Source organism: Pteropus vampyrus, unplaced genomic scaffold (genome assembly GCF_000151845.1).
Source record: "Pteropus vampyrus isolate Shadow unplaced genomic scaffold, Pvam_2.0 Scaffold41, whole genome shotgun sequence".
NCBI lineage: Eukaryota > Metazoa > Chordata > Mammalia > Chiroptera > Pteropodidae > Pteropus > Pteropus vampyrus.
The window spans coordinates 7,631,947-7,656,543 of NW_011888822.1; the positions used below are offsets into that span (position 1 = coordinate 7,631,947).

The window sequence follows — 24,597 nt, forward strand, 5'->3', positions numbered from 1 at the left end:
TATATTAAATTTAACCCAGAGAGGAGAAAAGTATGTAGTTAATAAACCTCCTCAGAAAATTGTGCAAGAAAAACAATCCATTCTTTAAAGCATGATTACAAAAGGTAGCTCATACAAACTGCTACAGAAATGAATATCATCCATATTAATATTATGGACATGGAATATTAAAAACTTAATTTCACCAAACCAAATTTACTCTCTCAATCAGACATCAGTCCATTTTCTTGCAAGAAATGAGGCTACTGTTTGATTCTTATCATTATGAATTGTGTTTCAGAAACAAAAGGTTTACATTACCCATTTTAAACAAATGTTCAAATTAACAAGCTTTCCATAACTATACAATGAAATGCTCTATTGCCCAAAGAGATACAACAAAATGATTCATTAAGAAAATATCTGCAGATTACACAGTTTCTATAAATTGTGCCTTGGAACCTGCCACATTCAGTTTAATTCAGTCTTCTAATTTTATTAATATGTATTTCTCTATCTTAAAAATGCTGACTCACACATAAAAATCTCCTAAGAGCATTATCATCAAGTTAGCAAAAAGGAAAAGTGCTTGGAGAGGAGATTAAATCTAATCTGGCTGGGTAGAAATCCCATCTTTGTCAATTATTAGCTGTACAATCTTGGCAAGTTTTTAACCTTATCTTGCCTGGTTCCTTGTTTTGTAAAATAACAATACTGAAGTAAAAATGGCAGTATTTGGCAAATGACTGAATATGGTAGACATGGGAGGCATTAGTGATGATCTGGAAGTTATCTCAGCTGGGCTAGGAGAGGAGGAACACAAGAGGAAGAGAAGGTTTAGAGCAATGGAGAAATGACAAGTTCCATTTGCACCAAGAGAGATGGAGACGCCCATAAATGGATGGCCAAGAGACAACCAGGAATGTGGTTCAGACACAAAGAAAAAGATTTGTAAGTTCATCAACAGGTTATTGGAAATCATAGGCATGTCTAATGTCAACATCTATTTTCAAAATATTGTATAAAATGTCATTTTATTTTGAAACACATCCAAATATAAAGTATAAAGGTGAGTAAATGTATTTCAATCATTTACAAACTTTTCAAATTAAAATATGAGCTCTCATAAAACATGATCAATAGGATATTAATTATCATGTCTCAAATTCGTCTATAAATCTGAATCATGACAATGAATCCCCTGAAATTATATGCTGATAATGATGACGATGAGAGCAATAAAATCTTATATAGTACTTACCAAATGTTAGGCATATCATACTTCCATACAATTTTTCCCCATTAAAATATTATAATTATAAAGTGGAGGCCCCATATTTAGGACAATCAGAAAGATACATGTGTGCTTCAGTGTTAAACTTAACTTAAAACCAATATGGTAAAACTTAGATTGTGCTCTTGATTCTTGTCAATCATGTAGTGACAAGAATGCAAACACTGAAGTTTTACCAGATTATTCTTGTTTTGCTTTCTCTAGGCAATCTCAGTGACATGCAGACTTCCTTTTATATTTACTATCAACTCAGCTCATTTTCACCCAGGTAGATGTGGTACCATCTCTTCTTCTAATACTATAAATCTCCCCTCTGATCAAAAGCCAGAGACCTTCCTTCTACCAAAACTGCTCATTGAGTAAGAGGATTTCTCATTCACTCATTAAAGAGGTGCTAGGATTCATTTTCCTCAATTCTCTTTCAGCTCTAAGCAGTATCATAGAGATGCCTGCCCTGGCCACACCACTAAAGGACTGTCACAGGGATGTGACACACAGCCTTATCATTTTCAAATATTTTATCCAGTTTGATTTTCCCTAAAAATCACTCAAGAACCAAAGTGCCTTTTTTAAAAGTTTATTTTCATTGTCATTTTAATTTATTTAAACTTGCTTCATTGTCTGTTCCACTCTGTTTGCCTTGGCCCTAACATAAAGCACCACCTTGCTCATTCCTCCAGAGCACAAATTCTATCTTACAAACAGTATACAATCTCCAACCACAATGCAGTGGCTAAATAAATGCTCACAAAACAAATCCATGACTAAGAAGCCAATTAGCTCAGTAAGTCCAAATATCCATGAAAATCTGAAAGATAAGTCCTCTCAGTTGTGCTGTTTCTGGAGGTGAGGAGGAATAGTAATCAGCTGGCTTCCAGAATTCCCTTAAGAAGGACCCTTAGACCTGTACTTCTAGTACTTCAGCACATTTAAGAAAATAATGGGGAAAATAAAGGCCAAGGACCAACATGAACTTTACATTTCTTTGCTCTCATTACCCAATCCCCAAATCACAGGAGAGTAAGACACAATCGATCCTTTCATGTAATCAGGTTGGAATACTACCTTTACCGAGTCTATTACCAGTTTACTGAGGAGCACTCTTCCATGTTTAGGGCTAATTTTACATTTTTTTTTCACCATAAAAACCTATTTTGATAGTTTTTGAAAATGAAACTAATTTTCATTCCTTAAAATATCAGTTGCTCTCAATTTCTACATTTAGCATCTGAAAATTACAAATAATTTCTTTTGAATGTAAGTTCTAGGAAGAAAGAAGACTCGCTTATCTTCCACAGCTGTATCCATTGTGCCTAATACATAGTCAACAATCAAATATTTATTGAAGGCAAGAATAAATATACATTTCGACTGATATTACATGAAAAAGATCTGGTGTATAAGGATCTGAAGGAACTTTGAAAGGGAGATAAAAGAAGAACAATTACTAGCTGAAGTATCTCACTCTTAAAAGAGCATAGAAAATTGAAAAACTGAAATATGGAGCCTGCCTCTATCTTGAACTCTTAAACTTGGCAGCGCTGCCTGAGCAAGGCCAGTTAGCAGCAGCTGCTCTATTCTTTATTTTTCATGGGAAACAAATGCTCTCCAAGATTACAGGCAAATAATGCATATTCAAATCCTTCTACCGTCCAGATCTGAGCTGTCCAATATGAGAACCACCAGTCACATGTGTCTATAGAGCACACAAAATGTGGCCAGCGTGAAATGAGATGTGCTGGAGGTGTAATATACAAACCAGATTTGTGAAGATTAAGACAAAAATAAAATAAAATAAAACATCCCATTGATAATTGTTTTATATTAATTACATGTTAAAATGGTCACAATTTGAATATACTAGGGTATACAAAATATATTATTAAATTTAATTTCACCCATTTCTAGTTTTCATAAGGTGACTAAAAAATTTAAAAATATTCTTGTGGCTCACATTATATTTCTACTGTACAGTGCTAATCTAGACTAACTAGAGAGTCTACATGCCACCAAGGGGAAAGTTCACTGAAAAACAGACAGCAGAATCCAGTTCCCAATTTCTCAATCTGTAACTAGGGAAACTGGTTAGATTTTTCTACCACATACCAATGTATAGTCTACAACAGCATTGGGAGAGAAACACATTATCACAACAGCATTGGGAGATAAACACATTATCGTGATTTATAGAAAAGAAAACTGAGACACAGGAAGGAAAAGGCACTGATGCAAAAGCAATAGAGATGTAAATGTGGAGGAGGCGGGGCAAACACTGAACCAAAGTCAAAATTTCAGTTCTTCCCCTTTCTCTTCTCCACTCACTCAGAGCGAATGCTCCCCAGGCTCTAAGAAGCTTAAAAATGGATGCCAACTATCTTTCCTGACTTACCTGCGATGGCCTTCTCTTTGACACTCCATATTCTTCAATGATATTTATCCCAGCCACTAAACCACAAATAAGAGAACTGGGCAAAATGGTGACTACTAAAAAACTCAGAAAAAATCACCACAGAGTGACATCCCATATGCTGCTTTCTCATGTAAAAGAATAAAGTTTTCCTAATTGGGCTTTTTTGCCTTTGTAATTCAAAGTTCTCTACTGTGTCTGTCACTGTTGGTAGACCCTGCAAAAAAGCAATTTAACTAGTGGGAAACGGGCTACCTGTGAATTCATTAATTTGGGCCAGCATATTTCACCCAGTATGAATTAGCTTACTTAGTTTCTTAGCGGCCTCCTGAGCTTCATTCGCAGTGTCTGCTACAAAGAATCTTTGAACTTTTACTCCGTTGTCAGACATCAGTTTCTTGCTCTGGTATTCCTGCAGGTTCAGCCATCGTCTGAAGGTTAATTGAAATGTCTAGAGAAATTGGGGGAGAGAAGTAAGTATTAATTATAAGAGAAATACCAGTCATCCTAAATGGCCAGTCTTACAGGTACTCTCAAATGACAATCAGCAACACAGATTTTAGAAAGAGAAAAGAAAAAAATCTATAAAAATTCCTTTTGCTTGTTTTTCCAATCAAAATGCTAAGGAGAGCAATATACCCACCCACACCCACACCATACCCCACCCCACACACACACACACGAATGCAAGTTTAAGAAACTATGACAACTCAGTCAAGTCTGTCATCTAGTTAACAGTAATAAACCAATGCTGATTTCCTGGTTTTGAGACTGTACTAAAATTATGTAAGATGTCAACATTAAGGTAGCTTGGGTAAAGGGTACATGGGACTCTTGCACTATTTTTACAGCTCCCTGTGAGTCTACAAGTATTTTAAAATAAAAAGCTATTTTTAAAAATGTTAAGCACTCTATTACGTAGCATATGCCTCTCCAAACCCAGATACCGAATAAATAAAACTCATGGCCTTATTTCAGCACCTGTATGCACACTGTTAATCACTGTAAGGTATCCTGGGAAAGATTTTTTTTAACACTTTAAGGTCAGTGGGCCACAGACTAATCCATTTCTTTACCACAGTTTTTAATGGAGTCTAGGTATAATCATTATGTGTTTAATGAGATTATCTCTTTCTCACACCAAAGTTGAGTTCAATAACCCGAAAGCTTCACCATTAATTAAACTAGTTCCTAAAAATTGCAACTCCTGTATTAAAGTAAGCTTGCTTAAATTAAGCATCACATAGAAGTGGTTTTCCAATATGCGCTTATCAATTAGTTTTTATTTGTGCTGAAAGAATATAATAAAAGGGCAGAATCACATGAACAAATAAATTCTTATTTTATTCAATAAGATCAACAGCATTCTCTATCAAATCCATAAGCTCAATTTTTAAATGCGGGTGGTGGGGGGAAAAAAAACAGGAAAAAATGAACACACTTAGTTTAAGTTCATTTCCACTCACGAGTCACGATGCAAAGGAACCACCACTCACAGAAGGTAGAATGACAATGCCATTAATGCACAAACAACCCAACTAAAAAGTCAATCACACAACTGGATCACAAGACTGATAGTGGAAGACCATGTGACACACCTCCTAGCAGTTTCTATCAAAGGCCCCGTGGATGTCCAAGGCAGTATCACACAGACCATAAATTAAGGCCCACAAGGCTTTACTACATAGAACTATTATGGAACCATTAGCTTTCAGGACCTCTGACATGTCTTTAAAATGGCATTTCCTTCTAGGATCTCCAAGCTACAGTGTACTCATAGAGCCTTTGGACAAGAAGCATTCCAAAGAGGATCCAGAACCTTGCAACTAGATGGGGTTCTGTTTAAGGGCGAGTGTATTTTCAAGTTCTTATCTTTATGAAGAATGTGACAGTGCTTGGCATATGGAACATACTCAAAAACTACCAGTTAGATGTCCAAATAAATCAATGTTGCCTTTTGTCTCCTGATTCAGATAATTTTCTACCTCCAGAAACTAAAATAGAAAAGAAAAAGTCTTTCAGGCCTGAAATAAATGTAATATAATATACACACACTTGTAAAACATTCAAATTTTGACATGATTAAACCTAAAGTATCTCTCTGTTCTATCCTTATAAATATTGGTAATGATGTTTTTAATATTGAATTTGTCTGCCCTTCTTCTTTATAAATAAATATTCTGGGATAAAAATAAATTGCCAGGCAAATAATGTTCACATCATTTACTGTATAGTATATAACTGCATATTATTTGTTAATCTTCTAAATTTTTGTCTGGAAATATTAGTAATTTAAAAAACAAAATTTCGAAAATGAACATATTCGTTGTCTCAATAGTCTTAATAGCGTATCATATAACATACCAAGAAAAATTCAAGTTTTAAGCATTTAGTAAAAGCCCCCTCAAGAAAGAAAAGATAAATCATTAGATATGTGCCATATTCTGTGACCAATTTTAAAAGGCAAATGGAGAAGGATCGATAGATTAAGTCTATGTTGACATACCAATTTTAAGCAATTAACAGAAGAAGAAGAAAAATAAAGAACATTTGAGAGAGACTAGGTACAGCCACAGTGTGGTCACGGTCAATTCTTTTGCATCAGAATACTCACTGTATTAATTTTAGATGTTAATGCAACCTGCTACAAACTAACTGTAACTGATCCAGAGATCAGCTTCACAGAGATATAATATATATTGATTGTTTCTTCATTGACTCAAATGAAAGCCCACTTAAAGTCAGTGGCTCTTAAATTGAAACCTAACATAGTGAACAGAGTTCCAAAGCCACTGCTAATTCTAAGCTATCATTCCACAAAGTGATCACCCTATAGAATAATCACCTATGTTTGTCAACCTTAAACTTGGAAGAAAAGGGTTCCTGACTGGGTCTAAAACTTCTTTAATTCAACTTCATTTATTAAGAATTTGTGATAGATCTAGAGAGAAACTTGTCTACTTTTGTGTTTTCAGAGGGAAGAAAAATGGTGAGGAGACATATGTTACACAAATGGATGGTGTAAAGTATGCTGGAAATATAACTGACTGCTAAATAACAACAACAATAACGATAATAGTTGTATCTACTATTGACTGAGAATTTGGCATTATACTAAGCACTCGTGTATCTAACAGTCAAGACAATCACGAAAAGTCACGTAGGATTATCTTTCTCGATGGCTCCCATTAATAAAAACCAACAAGTATTTCTAAGCTTCCTTCTTCTAGTTACTTATTTGCCTTAGCTAAAGTTAGATGAGGCCATGTAACTAGTTCTTGTTGTGAGTACATATGGTATGTAACATCTCTGGACCAACATGTGATTACCAACCCCCCTACCCATCCAAATTCTTTCTTGATCTAGGAATGGCAGTATCAAGGCGGCAAGTGATTATCAACCAGAGTGATGACCGATATATCCCCAGGTGACTCCACCATGAATATGTAGTAAAAAACAAACTTTTGTGAATTTTTAGCCACTGACATTCTGGGTATTATTTGTTACTGTTGCAGAACATAGCCTATAGGACGTAGCCTGTCCTAACAAATAACTATCTTATAAATTAAAAAGCCCAGGCTGAAGGTTAAGTCACTGGCCCAAGATTACAGGAGGCTGTCACACAGTAAAGCTTCTCTGATCAACAGTATTGACTGACTGTGTAATAATGCTGGTTTTCAGCATTTGTATCTTGACCCCACATTCCTAGAGGCTCTTGATGATAAGAGTAGTCAGAAATGGCAGTGGCCCACTTCTGATGGGATGAGTAAGATCATGTCCCTATCTTCAAAAGGCCAAAAATCTACCAGGAATAGAACTCTCATGAAACACAGGCACGGCACCTGTAAGGAAAAATGTAACTGCTCCAGGCTTTGAGAGGGAGGGAGGTGGAGGTGTGAGTAGGTGCTGTCCTAAGAAAGTAGGATGGTAGAAGTAGTTTATTCCAACTCCTAGGAAGACAACTAGCTACCTCTTCAATGCCTCATGGCAGGAGAAGTCACGGTCTCCTACAGAACCTATGAACTCTGGAATGTGAGCAATGGAAAGAACTTTAAAAATCATCTGATGCAGTGCCTTCCCACTGTTCTTGCCAGTTATTTGCATGCTTGCCTTCAGATGTCATGTTCTTTGCCAACCAGATGCTGCCTAAATTTGAGAATCTGTTCAGAGACTAGACAGTGATAGAAAGACGCTAGGCTTTCTCTTCCTTTTTCTGAGTTGGGTAGCAACTCCTACAGTGACCTCAGCACTCTTGAAGCTCCAGATCCCTCCAGACAGCCCTTTCTTCCATAATTCCAGTCCCACGATCTCCCCCTCCGTGACTCCTGCACCCATCAACTGGTCCTGGCCTCTGACAACACCACACCTCCTTCTACTCCTTGGGCTGGTAGAAGAGTCCTGCTGTTGCCAGTCTCTGGGTTGCCTCCTCAGTTCCTTCGCCTCCTTTTCCTTCCAATGGTTCCAACACCTTTGTAACTATGTCTTCTCCTATTAAATTCTGTTAAAAGACCTGCTGCTCCACAAAGCCTGAAGGTGCCCCTTCAAGGCACAGAAGCAGAAAGGAATGGCAGTGGCCCACTTCTGAAGGGGACACTGGGACTCTAATCTATAGCAGTTTCCCAGGCATTCATGTCTCATAAATATGAGATTCCAAAGTATGAAAAGACTACTGGAATCCAACCTCCTGATTTTACAGTCAGGAACTCTGAGGCCTAAAGAAGGGATTTAAAGTGCTTAAGGACCCTACAGTGAGCCAGAGGCAGGATGAGAACCGGACTAATTCCAATTTCTTTCATTTTTTTCATAGGGATTTTGGCAAAGTGACCGTATTAGGAATAGTATCATGTTCTCAAAAACAGCTGGGGTGGGTGGGCACCTGGGTTCAGTTTATTTCGGACTTGGACACCGACCTTTCCATTGTTCCCGTCTTAGAAAGAACAACCATTTTGAAGCTAGAAGAGAAAGGAGAAAATACAACTTAAAAGAAAAGCAGCACATAAAGATTTAAGGGTCTATGGGAACAGCGGAGCAGAGGCAGAATTATAAGAACAAAAAATGAAGGAAAGGACAAAGAGAACCAAAAGATAAAAAGACAATGACTAAGCAGGCAAAAATTCCCACACACACACAAAAAAAAAATCAGAGCACAAAATTAGACAGCTACACAGAAAAAAAATGACACGACCGAGAAATCATCCTTCGCCCCATGGTTTTAAAATTAGAGGTGTAGAGACTACTGAAATAGCATCACAGGAGGAAAAAAAAAATAATAAAGGGAATATAGAAAGCAATGTCACTGAGCTGGGCTCCCCCTAAAGTGAGAATCTGTGAGCCACATCTGCCCACTGGCTTTTTGCATTCACTCTTCAGCCTGACTTTCCAAAGTAGTACTGCTTCACTCAGTACTAAAAGAGGTATTAGAAGAGCCAAAATCTTGCTAGTAATCAGGGAAATAAAAATTAAACATGAGAAACCATTCTCCCAAAAGCAATGAAGGTTTTATAATATCATTGTTGAATATACCATGAACTGTGCTTTCTCATATACTACCCATGCAAATAAAATACCTTCTAAAACAATTTGACAGCATTTATGAAAACTAAAACACCCACATCCCCTGGACTGGAGAGTCCATTTCTTGGATCTAACCTAGCAAAACGCTCTCATATACTAGGGACACATACTAGTGGGTAAAGTTGGAAGTGACCTAAATGCCCATCGAATAGGAGACTAGCTAAATAAACCACAATATAGTCAAACTATATTTAACTACATTTAAAATATCTATGGCATCACAACAGAACCCAGTATGCATGTGTTCCCCTATATTCTCAGTTCTCTTGTAACTAGTGTGCCAAAACTTTTAAGAAACCACATGCAACCCTCCAGCACCCTTTTCGTTGGCTACAAGGATCTGGAAGCCACATGTGGAGAGGGTGGTGTCACAGGGTTGAAGCAGCCTGAATTACTGAGTTACTACGTGGAGGACCACTGCCTTGGAATCACTTGACCCACATTTGCATGGATGAGAAATAAACCTCTAACATGTTTACCACAGATCTTGGGAATAACTTGTAATGGCCACAATGACCAGTGTAGCCTGATAAGTATGAACATCCCAACACTGATGGTTCTCCCAGGCACCTTACTAAACGAAAACAGCAAGTTTCTTTCATATTTAAAATAGTATAACATTTATATTTCAGACACACATGTCCAAATATAAAGCAACATTCTGTATGTAACTTTTAAAGACAGAGCTATATATAAGTAAATGTATATGTAAAAGTCCAGGTGAAGTTCATCAAGCTTAATGCCAATAAATTTGAGGAGGGAAGATCTGGAAGAAAGATGGTGATCAAAGGGAGAATTAACCTAATCTATAACCTAATCTATATTTTCAAAAAATTATAGAAAAAATCATTCATTATTTATTTAATGGAAATCAATCTACTTAAAAACATTGAGAGGCAGTGATCAAATCTAGGCTTTAACGCAACTGCATAGTCTTGAGTCGTTGTTAACTTGTCTGGAAAATGAAGGGCTCACACCCTTACTTAAACGTAGCAGGGGTGAGGGAGGAAAAGCTTATATTCTGTTATATAGAACTACTGTCTCTCATATAAACTCCTGCTGTTCCATAGGAAGAGGCTCTTAAATCTAATTTCGAGCTCTCAATAGCAATGATGACAGTGGAATACAAACAAAGAATTAGCTGTACTCAGCAGAAAATAAATTTCCCTCTGGTTATAGGTCTGGCAAGGGGGCAGATGCTCAGTGGGCTGTCGCAGGCCTAAAGCTGGTATGTGTTTGTTTTATATTAGTTTTTGCCAATGTCATTCTGTATGCAAATTAGCACCCATAAATCTACCTCAGTCATGTTACCTAGGAAATACTAGGCTTCAAATAAAAATGTTGATGTAAATGAAAAGACAGATCTCAATATGAGTATCATAAAATAAAAGGCCTAATTGCTTAAAACAGGCTCTGATGAAGAAGCCACTTCACTGTTGCCCTGTAAAAAAGATTAAGTGGGATCCTACTTTTAAGAAGAAAAATAATAATGATAATGATACCAATTACAAAAATAATAGTACTTTTGTTTGGTCCTTAATGTGATAATGCCAGCATATCAACTCCTTCTTCAGAAAGAAAACATGCTAAAGAAACAAATAAAGAAAAGCAACAGTGCATCATTAGCAGTCTAAGCCCAGAGAATGGAAAAAATAATAATGTGAGACAAAGAAGAAAAAGCAGGACGGTGGGTACTGACTCTGTTAAGCTTTGCTCTGTGTTCAGGCTGAAGTGTGGGGCTTTTCTTGGGAATCACTTCTGAAAATATAGCATCCCTTTTGTCTAGAACTGGAATGCTCCTGACCCCTCTCCGTTTAGGTAATCCCCACTTTGCACATGAGGAAATTTAAAGGTGAAAGAGTTTAAGTAACTCATCTAAGGCCACTCAGCAGGTTAAGTAAGAGCAAGATCTGAACCCAAATCTGCCTAAAAAACACATGAGCTTTCTATTATTTTAACTGATTGACTGATTGATTGATTGATCTTTCCGGGTCAGTCTGTGAATCCTATGTCAAGAAAAAGAACTTGGAACCACCACAAGACAAAAACTATACTGCCATTCCTGACTTAAAAATACCAGTTTTCCATGAAAAAGAAGAGAAAATAAAGCAGCTGACAAATCGGGAACACTAATAAAGATGGTGTAGTGCCTGAAAATATAGTGTGGATGGGACGTGGAATTTTGAGTAGATGGCTAGAGAAGAAAAGTACTTTAAAGTTTACTGATCAAGAGAAATAGTACTTGAATCAAGAGAAATAGTACTTTCTTTTTTTACACGAAATCAGACTAGTATCAGATTAGGAGTCTGAGGCCATTTTTGCTCCACTTACAAAGCATGTCTGATAGTACCACACCTCTCTAAGACCCCAGGCAGTAAGGGGGTAGGAGACAGCATCAGTCCTACCAAGAAAGAATTGAAAGTTGCTTTCTGGCTCTCCAGAATTTGGATCATGGCAGTTTCCTATTTTTTAATTAATTCTTCTTGGGGTCCCTTGACGAAGTCTTAGATTTTTAAACCAAATTGAATACTAGCTAACATGTATGAGTGTCATGAAGTTACAGAAATTATACTATACTCTTGATGAGCATTACCTCATGTAATTCTCTCCACAGCTCTACGAGGAAGAAACTGGCAGAAGCCCATTTTACAGATGAGCAAATTAAGGCTCAGAGAAGCTAAGTGCCTGCTGAGAGTAACAGCTGGTTAGAGGCAGAGCCATCTTTCAAATTCAGATATGCCTGACACCAGAGCCTGTGCTCTTCAATGAGACAGCAATGGTTAATTGCCTCCCAGCTCACAAAAGTGGATCCTGAACAGTGAAATTAATTGGGGCAAGAGGAGAAGCAGGAGGCAGTACACAAATTTCTCTGTACAGAGGTAAAGAGCTGCACTGAATATGAGGTTTAGAGGGAAAATGGGAAGCTCTGAATGAGATTCTTGGATAGGTTTCACTAAGTCAAAAGAATTAAGATTCTCAAAGATACTGCCTTGTTCTTTTTATCCTAGGTTCAGCAGAAAAGTAGCATATTTTTTTAAGGAGCAAAGAAATGTAAAACTCTTTGTAGTGAGGGTAAATGCCCAAAGGAGAGTTCACTCCATAACTCCAGACTTATGCTTTGCCAACAGCAAGAAAGAAAGGGAGGTAAAAAAATACAACCTTGATAAATATTAGTATAGTAACACAACAGCAGAAAAAAAACATATAAAAAGCACTAAGCAGCATTGTCTCAAAATGCCTGTCTGTCCCCTAGTGGAAAGTGTGCCACCTCAATCATGTTGCAGAGGAAAATCACCTTCATTTTATATTGTTAACAGAAGTAGCCAAGCCTTATTTATTTATATATAGCAGAAAAACAAATTAAGGTGGCATAAACATATACTTGCATCTAACTCCTACCATGGAAATTGGCAGAACTTGTACTTTGTTCATTCGTTTAACAATTTCTGTCTAGGCATTTATAATGTGGTGGCAACATCTGACAACCAAGATGTACTGTGTCAACAGCATAGATAAGTTCTTTGCTGCTACAGTGTTTATGGTCTAGGAGGGGAAGCAGGGAAGGACAAGAACACATAAATGAAGACTGTAATTACAGAGAGTGGGAAGTGCTATGAAGGAAATAAAATACACAGGACAATTTATGGAGCCCAACTGTAGACAGAGTGGTGACCTCTGAGGAAGTGACATCTGTGCAGAGCCCTGAAGTCAGAAAGGAGATGGACAAGTGAAGAAACTGTGAGAAGATGGTCCAAAGCTCTGAAAAAGGAAAGGGTTAGTACAAGCAGGAACTAGTGAAAATAAGAGGTGAGGATGGAAAGATGAGTAGGAAGCAGACCATGCAAGTGCTTGTAAACTACTGGCCAGATTTTAGAATTCATTTACTCAGTTTTAAGCAGGGTGGAGGAGATCAAATTCACATTTAAGAAGAGTCACTCGGTCTTCTGTTTAGACAATGAAACCAGTATGAGTAAGATGCGTGAAACCAGACCAGAGTCAGCAACGTTTTCCTATAAATAGCCAAATAGTAAATATTTTAGGCTTTGAGACCAGATAGTCTCTGTTGCAACTATTCAGCTTTGCCTTTGTAGCACAAAACAGGCATAGATAATATATAAAATAATGGTCATGCTGTCTTCCAATAAAGCTTTATTTACAAAAGCAGAATTTGGTTTGCAAATCCCTCAACTAAACAACAGAGAAGGGCAGTGGAGGTGGAAACAGAAAAGGAATTCTGGAGATAGTTTGGTGAAAAAGCAAAGCTTACTCATGGATTAGATGTGGGGTTTAATGTAAAAATAAATCTAGTATTAGACATACACACACACTCACATATGCATGCACACAACACACATGCAGTTCATAGAAACATGGTGAATTTTATGTATAATAAAATTCATTTTTTTAGAAACAATTTTAACCTAGATATTTTGCCCAAACTGGCCTATGCATGACACTTAAGTATTGAGACTCTTTGTACATCATTCTACCACATCAGAGCTGCTGGGTCTTTGATCTTATAACCTTCTTCCATCACTTAATATTAATCCCAGCCAAGCAAAGGGCAAACTGCTCTGCTGTAGCCCCATCCTGCTACAATGGCCCATCTGTCCAAGGAGAAAACACCCGGTTTCCCTTGATTAAAGAAACACCATGTAGGAATAATAAAAAAGAAGCAGCAGAAACTAAAGATTAATGAATTGTGGCATACCCAATGAAATACTGTAAAGTGGTTCAAATGAATGAGCCAGCTCTTAAAAAATATATATGCAGATATATTTCCAAAGCAAAACATAGAGAAAAAATTAAGCAAGTGACAGATAAGAAGGTCACATAAGAGTATACAAACTTAAACATGAAAAAAAAAATTCAACAATGTTCTGGAGACAAATGAAGGGGTTTGTAGTATGCCACCCCAAAATATGCCACTCTGGCATAAGGATTACTTTGAGTTGAAGGCAACTGAAAAGAAGCAGATAAAAGAAAAACTCTCTACTCCCCTGCTCCCTCCACCAGGAAGGGCAGGACAGTCCTTAAATCAGGGAAGACAAATCCACAGTCTTAGCCCAGAGGCAGCATCAAAGGAATCAACATAACAAACCTTACTAAATAGTCCTTATCTCCCATTCATTTCCCCCATATATTTACCTACCTACAAATTGCTGCTCCTAGAAGCTCAAAGTCCTTTTCCTTTGTCTGGTCACTTCTTTGCAAATGTATTGTTCTTTTGTTAAGATGCTACATAAGCCCAAAGTCTGACCACCCCTTTGAGTTACTCATCATGGAATGCTCCAATGGGTATGCACACTGCACCTGTTAATTAACTTGTTTTTCTCTTGGCAATCTGCCTTTTGTCAGTCTAATTTGCATGACCCCAGTCAATAAACCTAAGATTGGTAAAGTGTTTTCCTCCTCTACACATACAAGCTGACATATCAAAACAGTTTGGAAGGTGAAATGTCAAGTTTAGGACAGTGACTAAGTTAGACAGTCAGAAAGGGACATGAGTTTTGGAAAGGGGCACCAAGAGACTTCAACTTTATCAGTTATGCTTTACGTCTTTTATTTTAAAAATGATCTGAGCAAATATGAGACAGAAGCAACATATGAAACTTCTTCATGTTGAACACACAGATGACTGTGATATTTATTTTGATATTCTTCATTTTTTCTAAATATAGTTATATAGTTAATGTAATCAATACAATAACTACAGTTAAATCTATGAGTTAAGATGAAATTATTAATGAATAACATGAAAGAGGGCAAGCTAGAAAAAAATAATTTTAATCGGAAAAGGCAAAAAATAAGATCTAGAAGAAATCTGAGATTATGTTGGGCCAACAGCTCATTATATAAGAGTAACTGATACCTGGAGGCATTCCTACACCTGCCAAGCTGGCACAGCCCCACTAAGGCAGAGCTTAGTGTACATCTGCATGCTTAGGCATTGCCCTTCCAGCATTCCAATACATCTCTGTAGAACAAGTGAGCTCAAGGAAGGAGGGGAGAATACTGATTATCACCCATCAACTGTCTAAGGTGTGTACTGGGTAGCTTGTCTTATATCAGGTTCATAATCATAAAAATCGGGTTTCTGCTCACATCTGGTATGAGTGAAAAATTCTGAAAGCTTTTCCTGAAAATTTGGTCATTATTTCATCTCATAAATGTGTATGTGATTTCTTCCACTCACTTAAGTGAGTTTCTGTGGTAGCAAAAGGAGAATTGGAGTTCTAAGAATAGTCGTGTTAAGTGCTCACTTGAACACAAATCCACAACAGTGCAATAACACAACAGCCATGAGCTCAATCTTCTTCTAGGGCCATTAATTGCTCAGTTAAGCCCAGTCAACCATTTTATACATTTACACATGACAGCAGAGTAGATTATTTATGATAGTCAGAAAAGAGAAAATACTAGATATCCTCCTTCAACCACATTCCCCAAATACATCACCAGTGTGAGAAGACCTACGAGGGTGTTTTTCAAGATTTCCACCTCAGATGAGCTTGTGACATTGAGCGAGTTAAAGCACAGATATTAAGAAAATATAGCACCCAAACTTCCAGGGTGGCTGGCAGGATACAAACAGATAAGGTACACGATGTTTTTGTATGTGCATGTTCAACACTGCTGTTACAAGGGGTCAAATGTTTCAACTCGGTGCATCAGATACAGCTCCTTCATAAAGTCCTGCCCTCTTCCTCCCTCCACCCTTTCAGTTCCTCCTTAAATTACTCCCCAAAGTCCCTTCCAATAATTTCACTGTAAGCTTGTAAGGGGCAGACTTTACTTCAGTCAACCCACTTATGTTCCTTCTAACAACTTAACAGCACTTAATTGTTTATGCTACATTTAGGTTTAATAGTATTTACCTGATAGAAACAGACTTCCCATCACTTCTTTATAACTCAATCTCACAAGTTCGCCTGTCAGCCTGGCATGCTGAAGAAATGATTCAGAGAGTAGTAAATCATCAACCTTTGCTGGGGAAGTTCCCCAGGCTGGCTCTTTGACATTTTGAAGGTTTGCTATACAGAATGATAATTGGTTTCTGCAAGGTTCCGAGTCCACTCTTTGTGTTTAGAAAGAGACTTCATTCTTGTTATTAAGTAAAATATCACTACTATGGAAAACTAAATCTTAGAATGTTCTATTAAGATAACTTTATAGAAAATGTCCCTTTTTTCATGTTTCCATTGTCAGAATCCCCATTTATAAGAGAATTTACAGGCTTGAGGATTCCATCTCATCGCCCTCCCTAACATTCCACATGAAATGTCCTTGTTATAAAAGAAAAGCACATGCCAACTCTTTCAATTCACATTAGTCATCTCTTCTCTGGCAATAATTTGAGTTTCTTCAGCCAGAGTGGAGAAGGGGAAGAACTGTTAAATCTTACCTATATCTGTATGAATAGTCCATTGAAGTTAAATTCAAAGCAAGCTTTCAGAAAACTGGATAATGTGAAAAAGAAACTTCAAAATAATCCCTGAAAAGAGAATGTGTACCACAATGTAGGGTATATGACATTTAATTTCCTCCAGAAAACTCTTGAAAGAACTACTGTCATTCATTTGAAAAATCCACCGTAATAACAGAAAAATCCAAAAAGCACAGAGACAAAAGGAGCTTTGCAAAATACACAATCTTATACTTAATATCTAAGCAACAAAAAAATAATAGTCTAATCATAAGATAGATACCCTCTTAAAATTAGAAGATTCAATAAGAACAAAGAATCTCAAGAAAGTTTCATTCTAAAGATTTATCTTCCAGGAACCTATAGTGAAATGCTGTATGATACTACTATAATTTAACAACTGGTCCACACTAAAAGTTAACAGAGAAAATAAAACACAAAAGAGCAAAATATGATGTATTGGTTGGTGACATCGTGATAGCAGGTTCAGGAGCTGATAGTGAAACATGAGCTTAAAAGGGTGAGGCTGAAAACTTGGGAGAACTTCTTTGCCCTGCCACTCACTGGCACATGACATCTTAATCCTGTTTACTTGTGTTAAGTACCACCACAACCTTACAAGACTGTTGGAAAGTAAAATGAAGATTTCTGTGAAATCTCTTTCAATCTGGCCTGAGATCAAGAAGCAACCCCAGAGAGGCAAGAAATGATACCACAGGGGGAATATGATGTTCCATTACTTTCCATCTAGCCAGATCCAGTCAGTATCCAAATGGCTATCCAAGGATAAATAAGCCTAAATAACTCTCTCTTGTAGGTCCTTATTCTCTTCTCTTAGGACCTCCTTCTTTGTTTATAGATAGGGACAATCACATCAAAATCGATCTCTATATCCTGATTGATCTATATATCCTGCTATCTTTGAGGCCTCTGACCTTCCCAAGGCAGAGGTAACACCCCAAGGAAGTACGGCCACACAGATAGCTGGAGAAGAGACCAAGCCTCTCCCAAAGAGTAATCCACTGAACAGTAAGAATCACCTACTCTACAGGGTTAGACATAGTGATAAGCCGAGTTGAGACACAGAACGAAAGAACACAAGATTGCACCAAGATATCTAAATAAAATATTCATAGCAGCACCGGGGGGAATAATAAGAAAGAAGGGAACACACCTGGTAGAGCAGAAACTGAGAGGAATCCCTGAAGAACAACAGGCAAACAAGAACTAGTTTGAAGTAGAATCCCACCACTAAAAAGCCCAGCACTGGACTGTACCAAAAGTGGGAGTAGCTCTAGTTATATTTTAAACTTGAAGGCTACATACACAGGGAGCAGAGGAGGGGTCAAGGCAACCACTAGGATGACTGATATCTGGTAGCAGAAGGTATGCTCTTGAACAAAAATGATAATTGTGGGGCAAGTGGCCCTGAGAGATGACAGAGTGCCCCAGGCTACTTCTGACACCTAGACAAAAGACCAGTTACTGGCACATAACTTGTGGCTACACACTCTGTCCCACTCCCACAGGCACTAATGTCAGGATGCTGCATGCTCAATACCAAGAATGATTAAACAATGGAGGCCACTGACATCATGAAAGATAAACAAACAGAAGAACTAACACCTGAGGAGAAAAGATCATGGAGAATGTAGCATAAAACTGTACTTTAAAAAGTATAATTCATCAGACAAATGTAAGAGAATATCACCACCAAAAATGTCCACAGCAGCATTACTCACTATAGCCAAGACATGGAAATAACCTAAGTGTCCTGCACTGGAAGACTGGATAAAGAAGATGTGGTACATATATACAATGGAATACTACTAAGCCATAAAGGATGAAATATTGCCATTTGCGACAACCTGGATGGATCTCAAAAGTATCAGACTAAATAAAATAAGCCAGACAGAAAAGGACAAGAGCCATATGATTTCAGTCATGTGTAGGATATAAAACAGAAAGCAACAAACAAAACAAACTCACAGACATAGATTACAGTATGATGGCTAACAGAGGGAAGGAGGTTGCGGGGAGAATGAAGAGGGTAAATAGGTCAAATAAATGGTGATGGAAGGAGACTAGACTTTGGGTGTTGAGCACACAATGTGGTATACAGATGATGTGTTATATATAATTGTACATCTAAAACTTATATAATGTATTTAGCTAATGTTAACCCAGTAAATTTAATTTTAAAAGATTAACTAGAAATCTTGAAAATTTTGAAATTGACCATTGATAAAAAAAGGCAAGAGACAGTTTGAAAGTAGAGGTACTATAACCAGAAAACAAATTAGGAGCTAGATTAGAGAGAATTCCACAGTCAAATATTTGGGAAATACACAATTTTATTTTCCTTACTGAAAGATTCTCAACATACATTATCTTATTAAAGGTTCTGAGAAGTCCAACTATTTTTTTAAAAATCTACTTAACTATATTTTACACAGTTTTCCCCAAACCAATTTTTCAGTTGGCATTCACTTCAGTTATTCATTTGGGAAATGCCATAGACTGCAAAAAAGACAAGTGCACAACTAACCCTAACAGGAGACAGAAGGAAATTTGAGCTGTTTTATCTCTGTGTGAAAGTACTTTTGTTTATTTGGGCATTTCACACTTAACTTCTCATTATTCTGCACAATCTCGTTAGGATTCTGTGCAGTAGATCTAAAGAAAGGAGAAGAGGGCCCAAATGTGGGCCATACCAGTGATATGTCAGTTATTAAGCTATTTTCTATCAGCTCCAAAACTTCCTTTTCGGTGCTCACTGCTCTGTGGGCTGAAACTCTGAAAATTAGGTTCCCCATTGCCAGCTGGCTTTTCATTAGGTCCCACCAATATGAGGCATCGCAGGGAGACTAAAAAGGCTGGTGGGTGGGTATGTGCTTCTTTTGGTATATCTGATGTTCTTTCATCAGAGTCCCTGTTCATAGCTCTTTACTGTAGCAGTAGCAATTCGTTCCAGTTTATAGGTTCTTCCAGCACCCCTAGTCTAGCCTGTAACCATTAGAACCAGCCAGGCAGTGCCTCTTCCTTAATGTTCTAGGTCTCAGCTCTGCAGAACTCCTCCTCAATGGTTCATGCTTTTGGAGAACCCCAGTGTCTTTCTTTTATTCCAGGGGTGGTAGCCGTTTCCTACAGTTACAATCTTTGCTTTAGTCAGTTTTCTTTTTGCCCTTACAATACTTCTTTAATTTTCTAAGACTAATCAATTCTCTATGTTAAATTACAGAAACAAGTGTAGTTTCTGTATTTCTGACTGGACCACAAATGATAAAAGCAAGAATGGAAAAGTATGACTACAAAGAAATTTAGTCAATGGTTCCCCAGCTTCATGCTTTCTTACCTGTAATTAATATTATCTACCTGCAGAGCTAGAACACCAGCTACATTAGGCAAACACTTATTTTGTTGGCAGATGAATGCTTAGAATACAGAATGATATAGAGTAGGTACTCAATTCAGTCTTTTTATTGAATGAATGCATGTGTGAATGTACAAGATGGAGAGAGGTAGAACTACTTTGTCTCAGGAAGCTCTCATATGCAGTTGAAAGAAATATTTTCATTAGCTGTTTGGGGAAAGTGGATGAGATACCAAAGGGCATGTTTAAGTAGTCACAGATGGTAACTAAACTTCCAACTAAGAGAAGGTAGTCTAGTTGACTAAAGGACGTTTTGGTGTGTATACATACAAGTTTGGGGGCAGTGTTAAACTGTTCCACATGGCACAGGGGAACCTTCTTAGTGTGTGCAGAAAAGTCTGAGGCAGAAAGAGAAACAAGAGAGAAGAGACACATCTTATGAGAATGTCTGAGGTAGGTTGCATGGGTGTGCCATGCCTCCACATTTCCCCTCCGAAAGCTTCAGCACAGTCTGGCTGGCTCATTGATGCTTTGGTGTAAGAACGTTCCTTCTGCTGAATATCATGAGATGCTGAGCCCTATGTTAATTAAGCATTGGCAGGAGCACACATTATGTGTGTTTTCTAACACCTGATACATGTCATTTTTCCACACCACTTTTCTAACTGTCTTGCACCAACTAGGTGTCCAATAACTCAATTCAACTCTGTCAGAGTTAGCACAAGACCCCACAGGTTAAGGGCTCGGTCCCACAAGATTACCCATATTTCAGATGGCAGTTGCAAATGGGGTTCTCTGGCTACCCACATTTCTGCCTGACTACAAATTCAGAGATTCCTATGGACCCCTATTCATTTAGTAATTCACTAGGACTCACAGAACCAAGGAAAGTGCTTTACTTCAAATTAAGTTTATTATCTATACAATTCAGTAACATCCAAATGTAAGACATGCATAGGGCAAAATATGGGGTGTGAACAGAGCTTCTGTACCCCCTTGGGACACAGCACCTCCCTAGTGGCATTAAGATGTGTCCACCAACCTGGAAACTCCCTTAATCTCCTTGTTTCAGTCTTAATCCAGGTTCATTACATAAGAATGATTGATTAAATGACTGGCCATTGTGGACTGAACTTAATGTCCAGGTCCCCTCCCTTACCCAGAGGTAGGGTTTGGGAGGGAACTGGAAGTTCCTCTCCCAGGAAACTATCCAAAGGCCCCCTAGAGTCATCTCACTAGCATAAACTCAGGTATGCAGAAAGAGGCCTGTTATGAATTATAAAAGATACTCCTACCACTCAGGAAATTCCATAGGTTTTAGGAAATCTGTACCAGGAACCTGAGACAAAGACCAAAGACATGGTTTTTTTTTTTATTATGCCACACATGTGACAGAAAAGTCAGCTTTATGGGAATTACGCAGTCTCTTATTCTGCTCTTTGCTCCCTTCTCATCCTACAACCCTAAAAACAAAATAAGAAGATAAATTAATGAATTAATTTTATGATACAGCCATCAAATGTATATTAGGCCTGTAAAAAAGGATTTGGAGTATTATAAGTATATAAGGCACTACACTCTATTTGCTATAAAGGAATGAAACTAATTTTGTGAAGCACACATGAGAAATCACTCCTAATTATCCATTCTATATATTTCAAAAGAAATACGAATACAAATTCGAATTGCACTGTATTGTTTATATTGTTTGTAAAAAATATAAAGACCTTAGCTGCAAATGTGTTAAGAAGAGAACTAGAGAAAATCATTTAAATTGTAGTCTTTGGTGGTTCTGCTTGTTATATAGAAAGACAAAGCAGCAATGGCCAAAAGACATTAAACATGGAATGCAATGAATTTCCTTTCCTTGGTAAAGCATTAGAATAGAAAGGGATTTACATTAATTCTACAAGCATTTAGTAAGCACTTATTGTGCAATATAAACGATTTAAATGTGGTTTTGTAGGAAGGCATCAAGCTAAATGTCCATTCATTTGATAAACCTTTCTTGAACTTTCACATATTGTACTCTTAAGTATCTGATATATAAAAATGAATGGCAAAGTCTCTGTTCTCAAGGAATTCCCAGGGGCAAGGATGATAGATGCATAGCACTTGTGCCAGTCCTCCCTAATATGAATTTATGACAGATATCACTAATAATTGCTTCCTTCTCACCAAAGAATAAGAATAACCTTGGCCTCAGAATCCTCATCACACAGTGCTCCACATGGATACCATCAGCAAGAACTGGAATACAGGGTAACACCTAGTGTCTTAGTCAACTCCTACTGCTATAAAACTTCCATAGAGACTAGGTGGCTTAAACAACAAACAATTATTTCTTACAGTTCCGGAGGCTGGGAAGTCCAAGATCCGGCTACCAGCATGGTCAGGTTCTGCTGAGGGCTCTCTTCCTGGCTGGTACATGACCACTTTCTTGCTGTATCCTCATATTGCTAAGAAAGGAATTCTCTCTCTTCTCCTATGGAAACTAATCTCATTCATGTGTGCTCCACCTTGTGGATGAAAAAAAGGGTTCTAAGGAAAGTAACCTCACAGGGTGATCTAATCACAAATTCCTAACTGTACAAGTCATGGTGGGAGTCAAGCCCCAGGCACACATCTTCTTTAATGAAAGGCTTATGCCTGCCTTAAGCAAGCCCCATCCATTGATTCTGTGAATCTAGGTTAACACATCTTTGAAAATGCCTCTTATCAGATCCCTCATTCTAAAATGTAACCATCTTCAAGAGCAAGTAATCTTAACTAGTAATCCAATCCCTATCTTGCTTTCTCTTACCTCCATGTAACCTTCCTTACGTCCCTTCCTTACTTTTAAGTGCATAAAAGAAACTTCAAAACTTATTTTCTGGAGCATGTGAGATCTTGCCCTGCAAGCATCCATCATCGGTTTGGCTCAAATAAACTCTAACATTTTTCTATAGGTCTGGACATGTCTTATATTGACAGCCTTCATGAATTCATTATTTCTCAAAGGCTCCACCTCCAAATACCATCACTTTGGGGATCAGGGATTCAGCATATGAATTTGGGGTGAGGTATAAACGCTCAGTCCATAGGACCTAGAATACTAGGTCTTAATCAACTTTTCTGAACTCACATATAATACAAAGGCTTTTAACTGCAAGTTTTATGATAACACAGCCATGCCTGACCACTTATGTATTATCCATAGGTAGTGTAGTGACTGTGGCAAACTCAGAGCTGAGGAGTCACTACAGAGATCATATGGCTGCAAAGCCTAAAATATCTACTATGTATGAAGAAAAAGTTTGATGACCCCTTACCCATATTTAAAGAGATAGAGATAAACTCCTTGAAATCCAGAGGAGGAAACTGCATCTTAATGCACTTCTACACCAGCACTGGGAGTCCCACAGAAGAACGTTCTACCTCACTAGCTAAGAGAAAGCCCCCACATAGCCTCCCAGTGCCGATATACAAAGACGATGCTTTATGAAAAACCACCTATGGACTTTGATGAACATCTCTGGCTGTCATGAGAAATACCCTACTAGCCAGAATGCCCTTTCTCACCATTCCAGAACATGGGAAAAGAGTATAAAGAGCTGGTCTACTTCTGGAGGCACAGGACAAAATGGAAGGGAGGAGAAGATTCTGGTTATGCTATTTTATCTCCCAACTGAGAAAATGCAAAACAGCCCATGGATTAAATCAGCATGTGATTCCATGACAGGAAATAAAGATGAAAATTTTCACCCGGGGTCTATCAAATCCAAGTTTTGAGAACATTTTCAGCAGATTGCCATACACACACTTGGCTTGAGAATAGTTCCTTCTCTAAAATTACAAAAGTGAAAGCAGCATAAGAGGCTCCAGATTGTAAATTTCATTTTTCTAAGCCATTCTATGGCAATTCCAGAGGTGCTCCTTCTCCTCATGCCAATATCACTTTTATTATCAGAATGTCTCAGCAGCAGACACTACTTTTCACAAGTTTTCATCTATATTAAGTACTGAAAAGCTACGTCCCATTTATTGATAAGACTAAATATGAGATTTCCCTCACCTCATCTCATCATTTAATAGCAACAGATCCTAAAGCAGCAGCACCAGCTTTTTCCCATATGAAACCTGCCTAACTCAACTTACTGAAAAAATGGCTTTTCAAAAGCTTATTCAAGGATACAGGTGTTTTATAAAATAAACTATATACACAGACTGACAAGAGTGCCCTCCTCTGAAGAAGGGCAGGAGGATATCCTTAATAATACCCTACATATCCATATCTTTTGAATTCTGTCCCAAGGTCATAAACTACCTTTTCAAGTAAATATTTTTCTCTAGAAAACCTTTCCTGACTCCTAAAATCAGGGGTTAAAAAACTATAGCCCACTGGTCATACCCACTTACCTTCCTATATTTGTCAATAAAATTTTATTGGAACACAGCCACACCCATTCATTTACATGTTGTCCAGGGATGCCTTCATCCTGTAAGGATAGAGTTAAGTGGTTGTAACAGAGAGTACAAGGCCCAGAAGCCTAAAATATTTACTA

At 37.7% G+C, this 24,597-nt stretch overlaps 1 protein-coding gene across 1 annotated transcript in view; it reads right to left on the reverse strand.

The window, feature by feature from the left end:
- Positions 1–24,597, reverse strand: part of SUCLG2 (succinate-CoA ligase GDP-forming beta subunit) — a 267,458-nt gene that overhangs the window by 209,908 nt on the left and 32,953 nt on the right. The window contains exon 2 of the mRNA XM_011358503.2: positions 3,990–4,131. Within this exon, the coding sequence (XP_011356805.2) occupies positions 3,990–4,131 (142 nt within the window). The remainder of the gene's footprint in view (positions 1–3,989; positions 4,132–24,597) is intronic.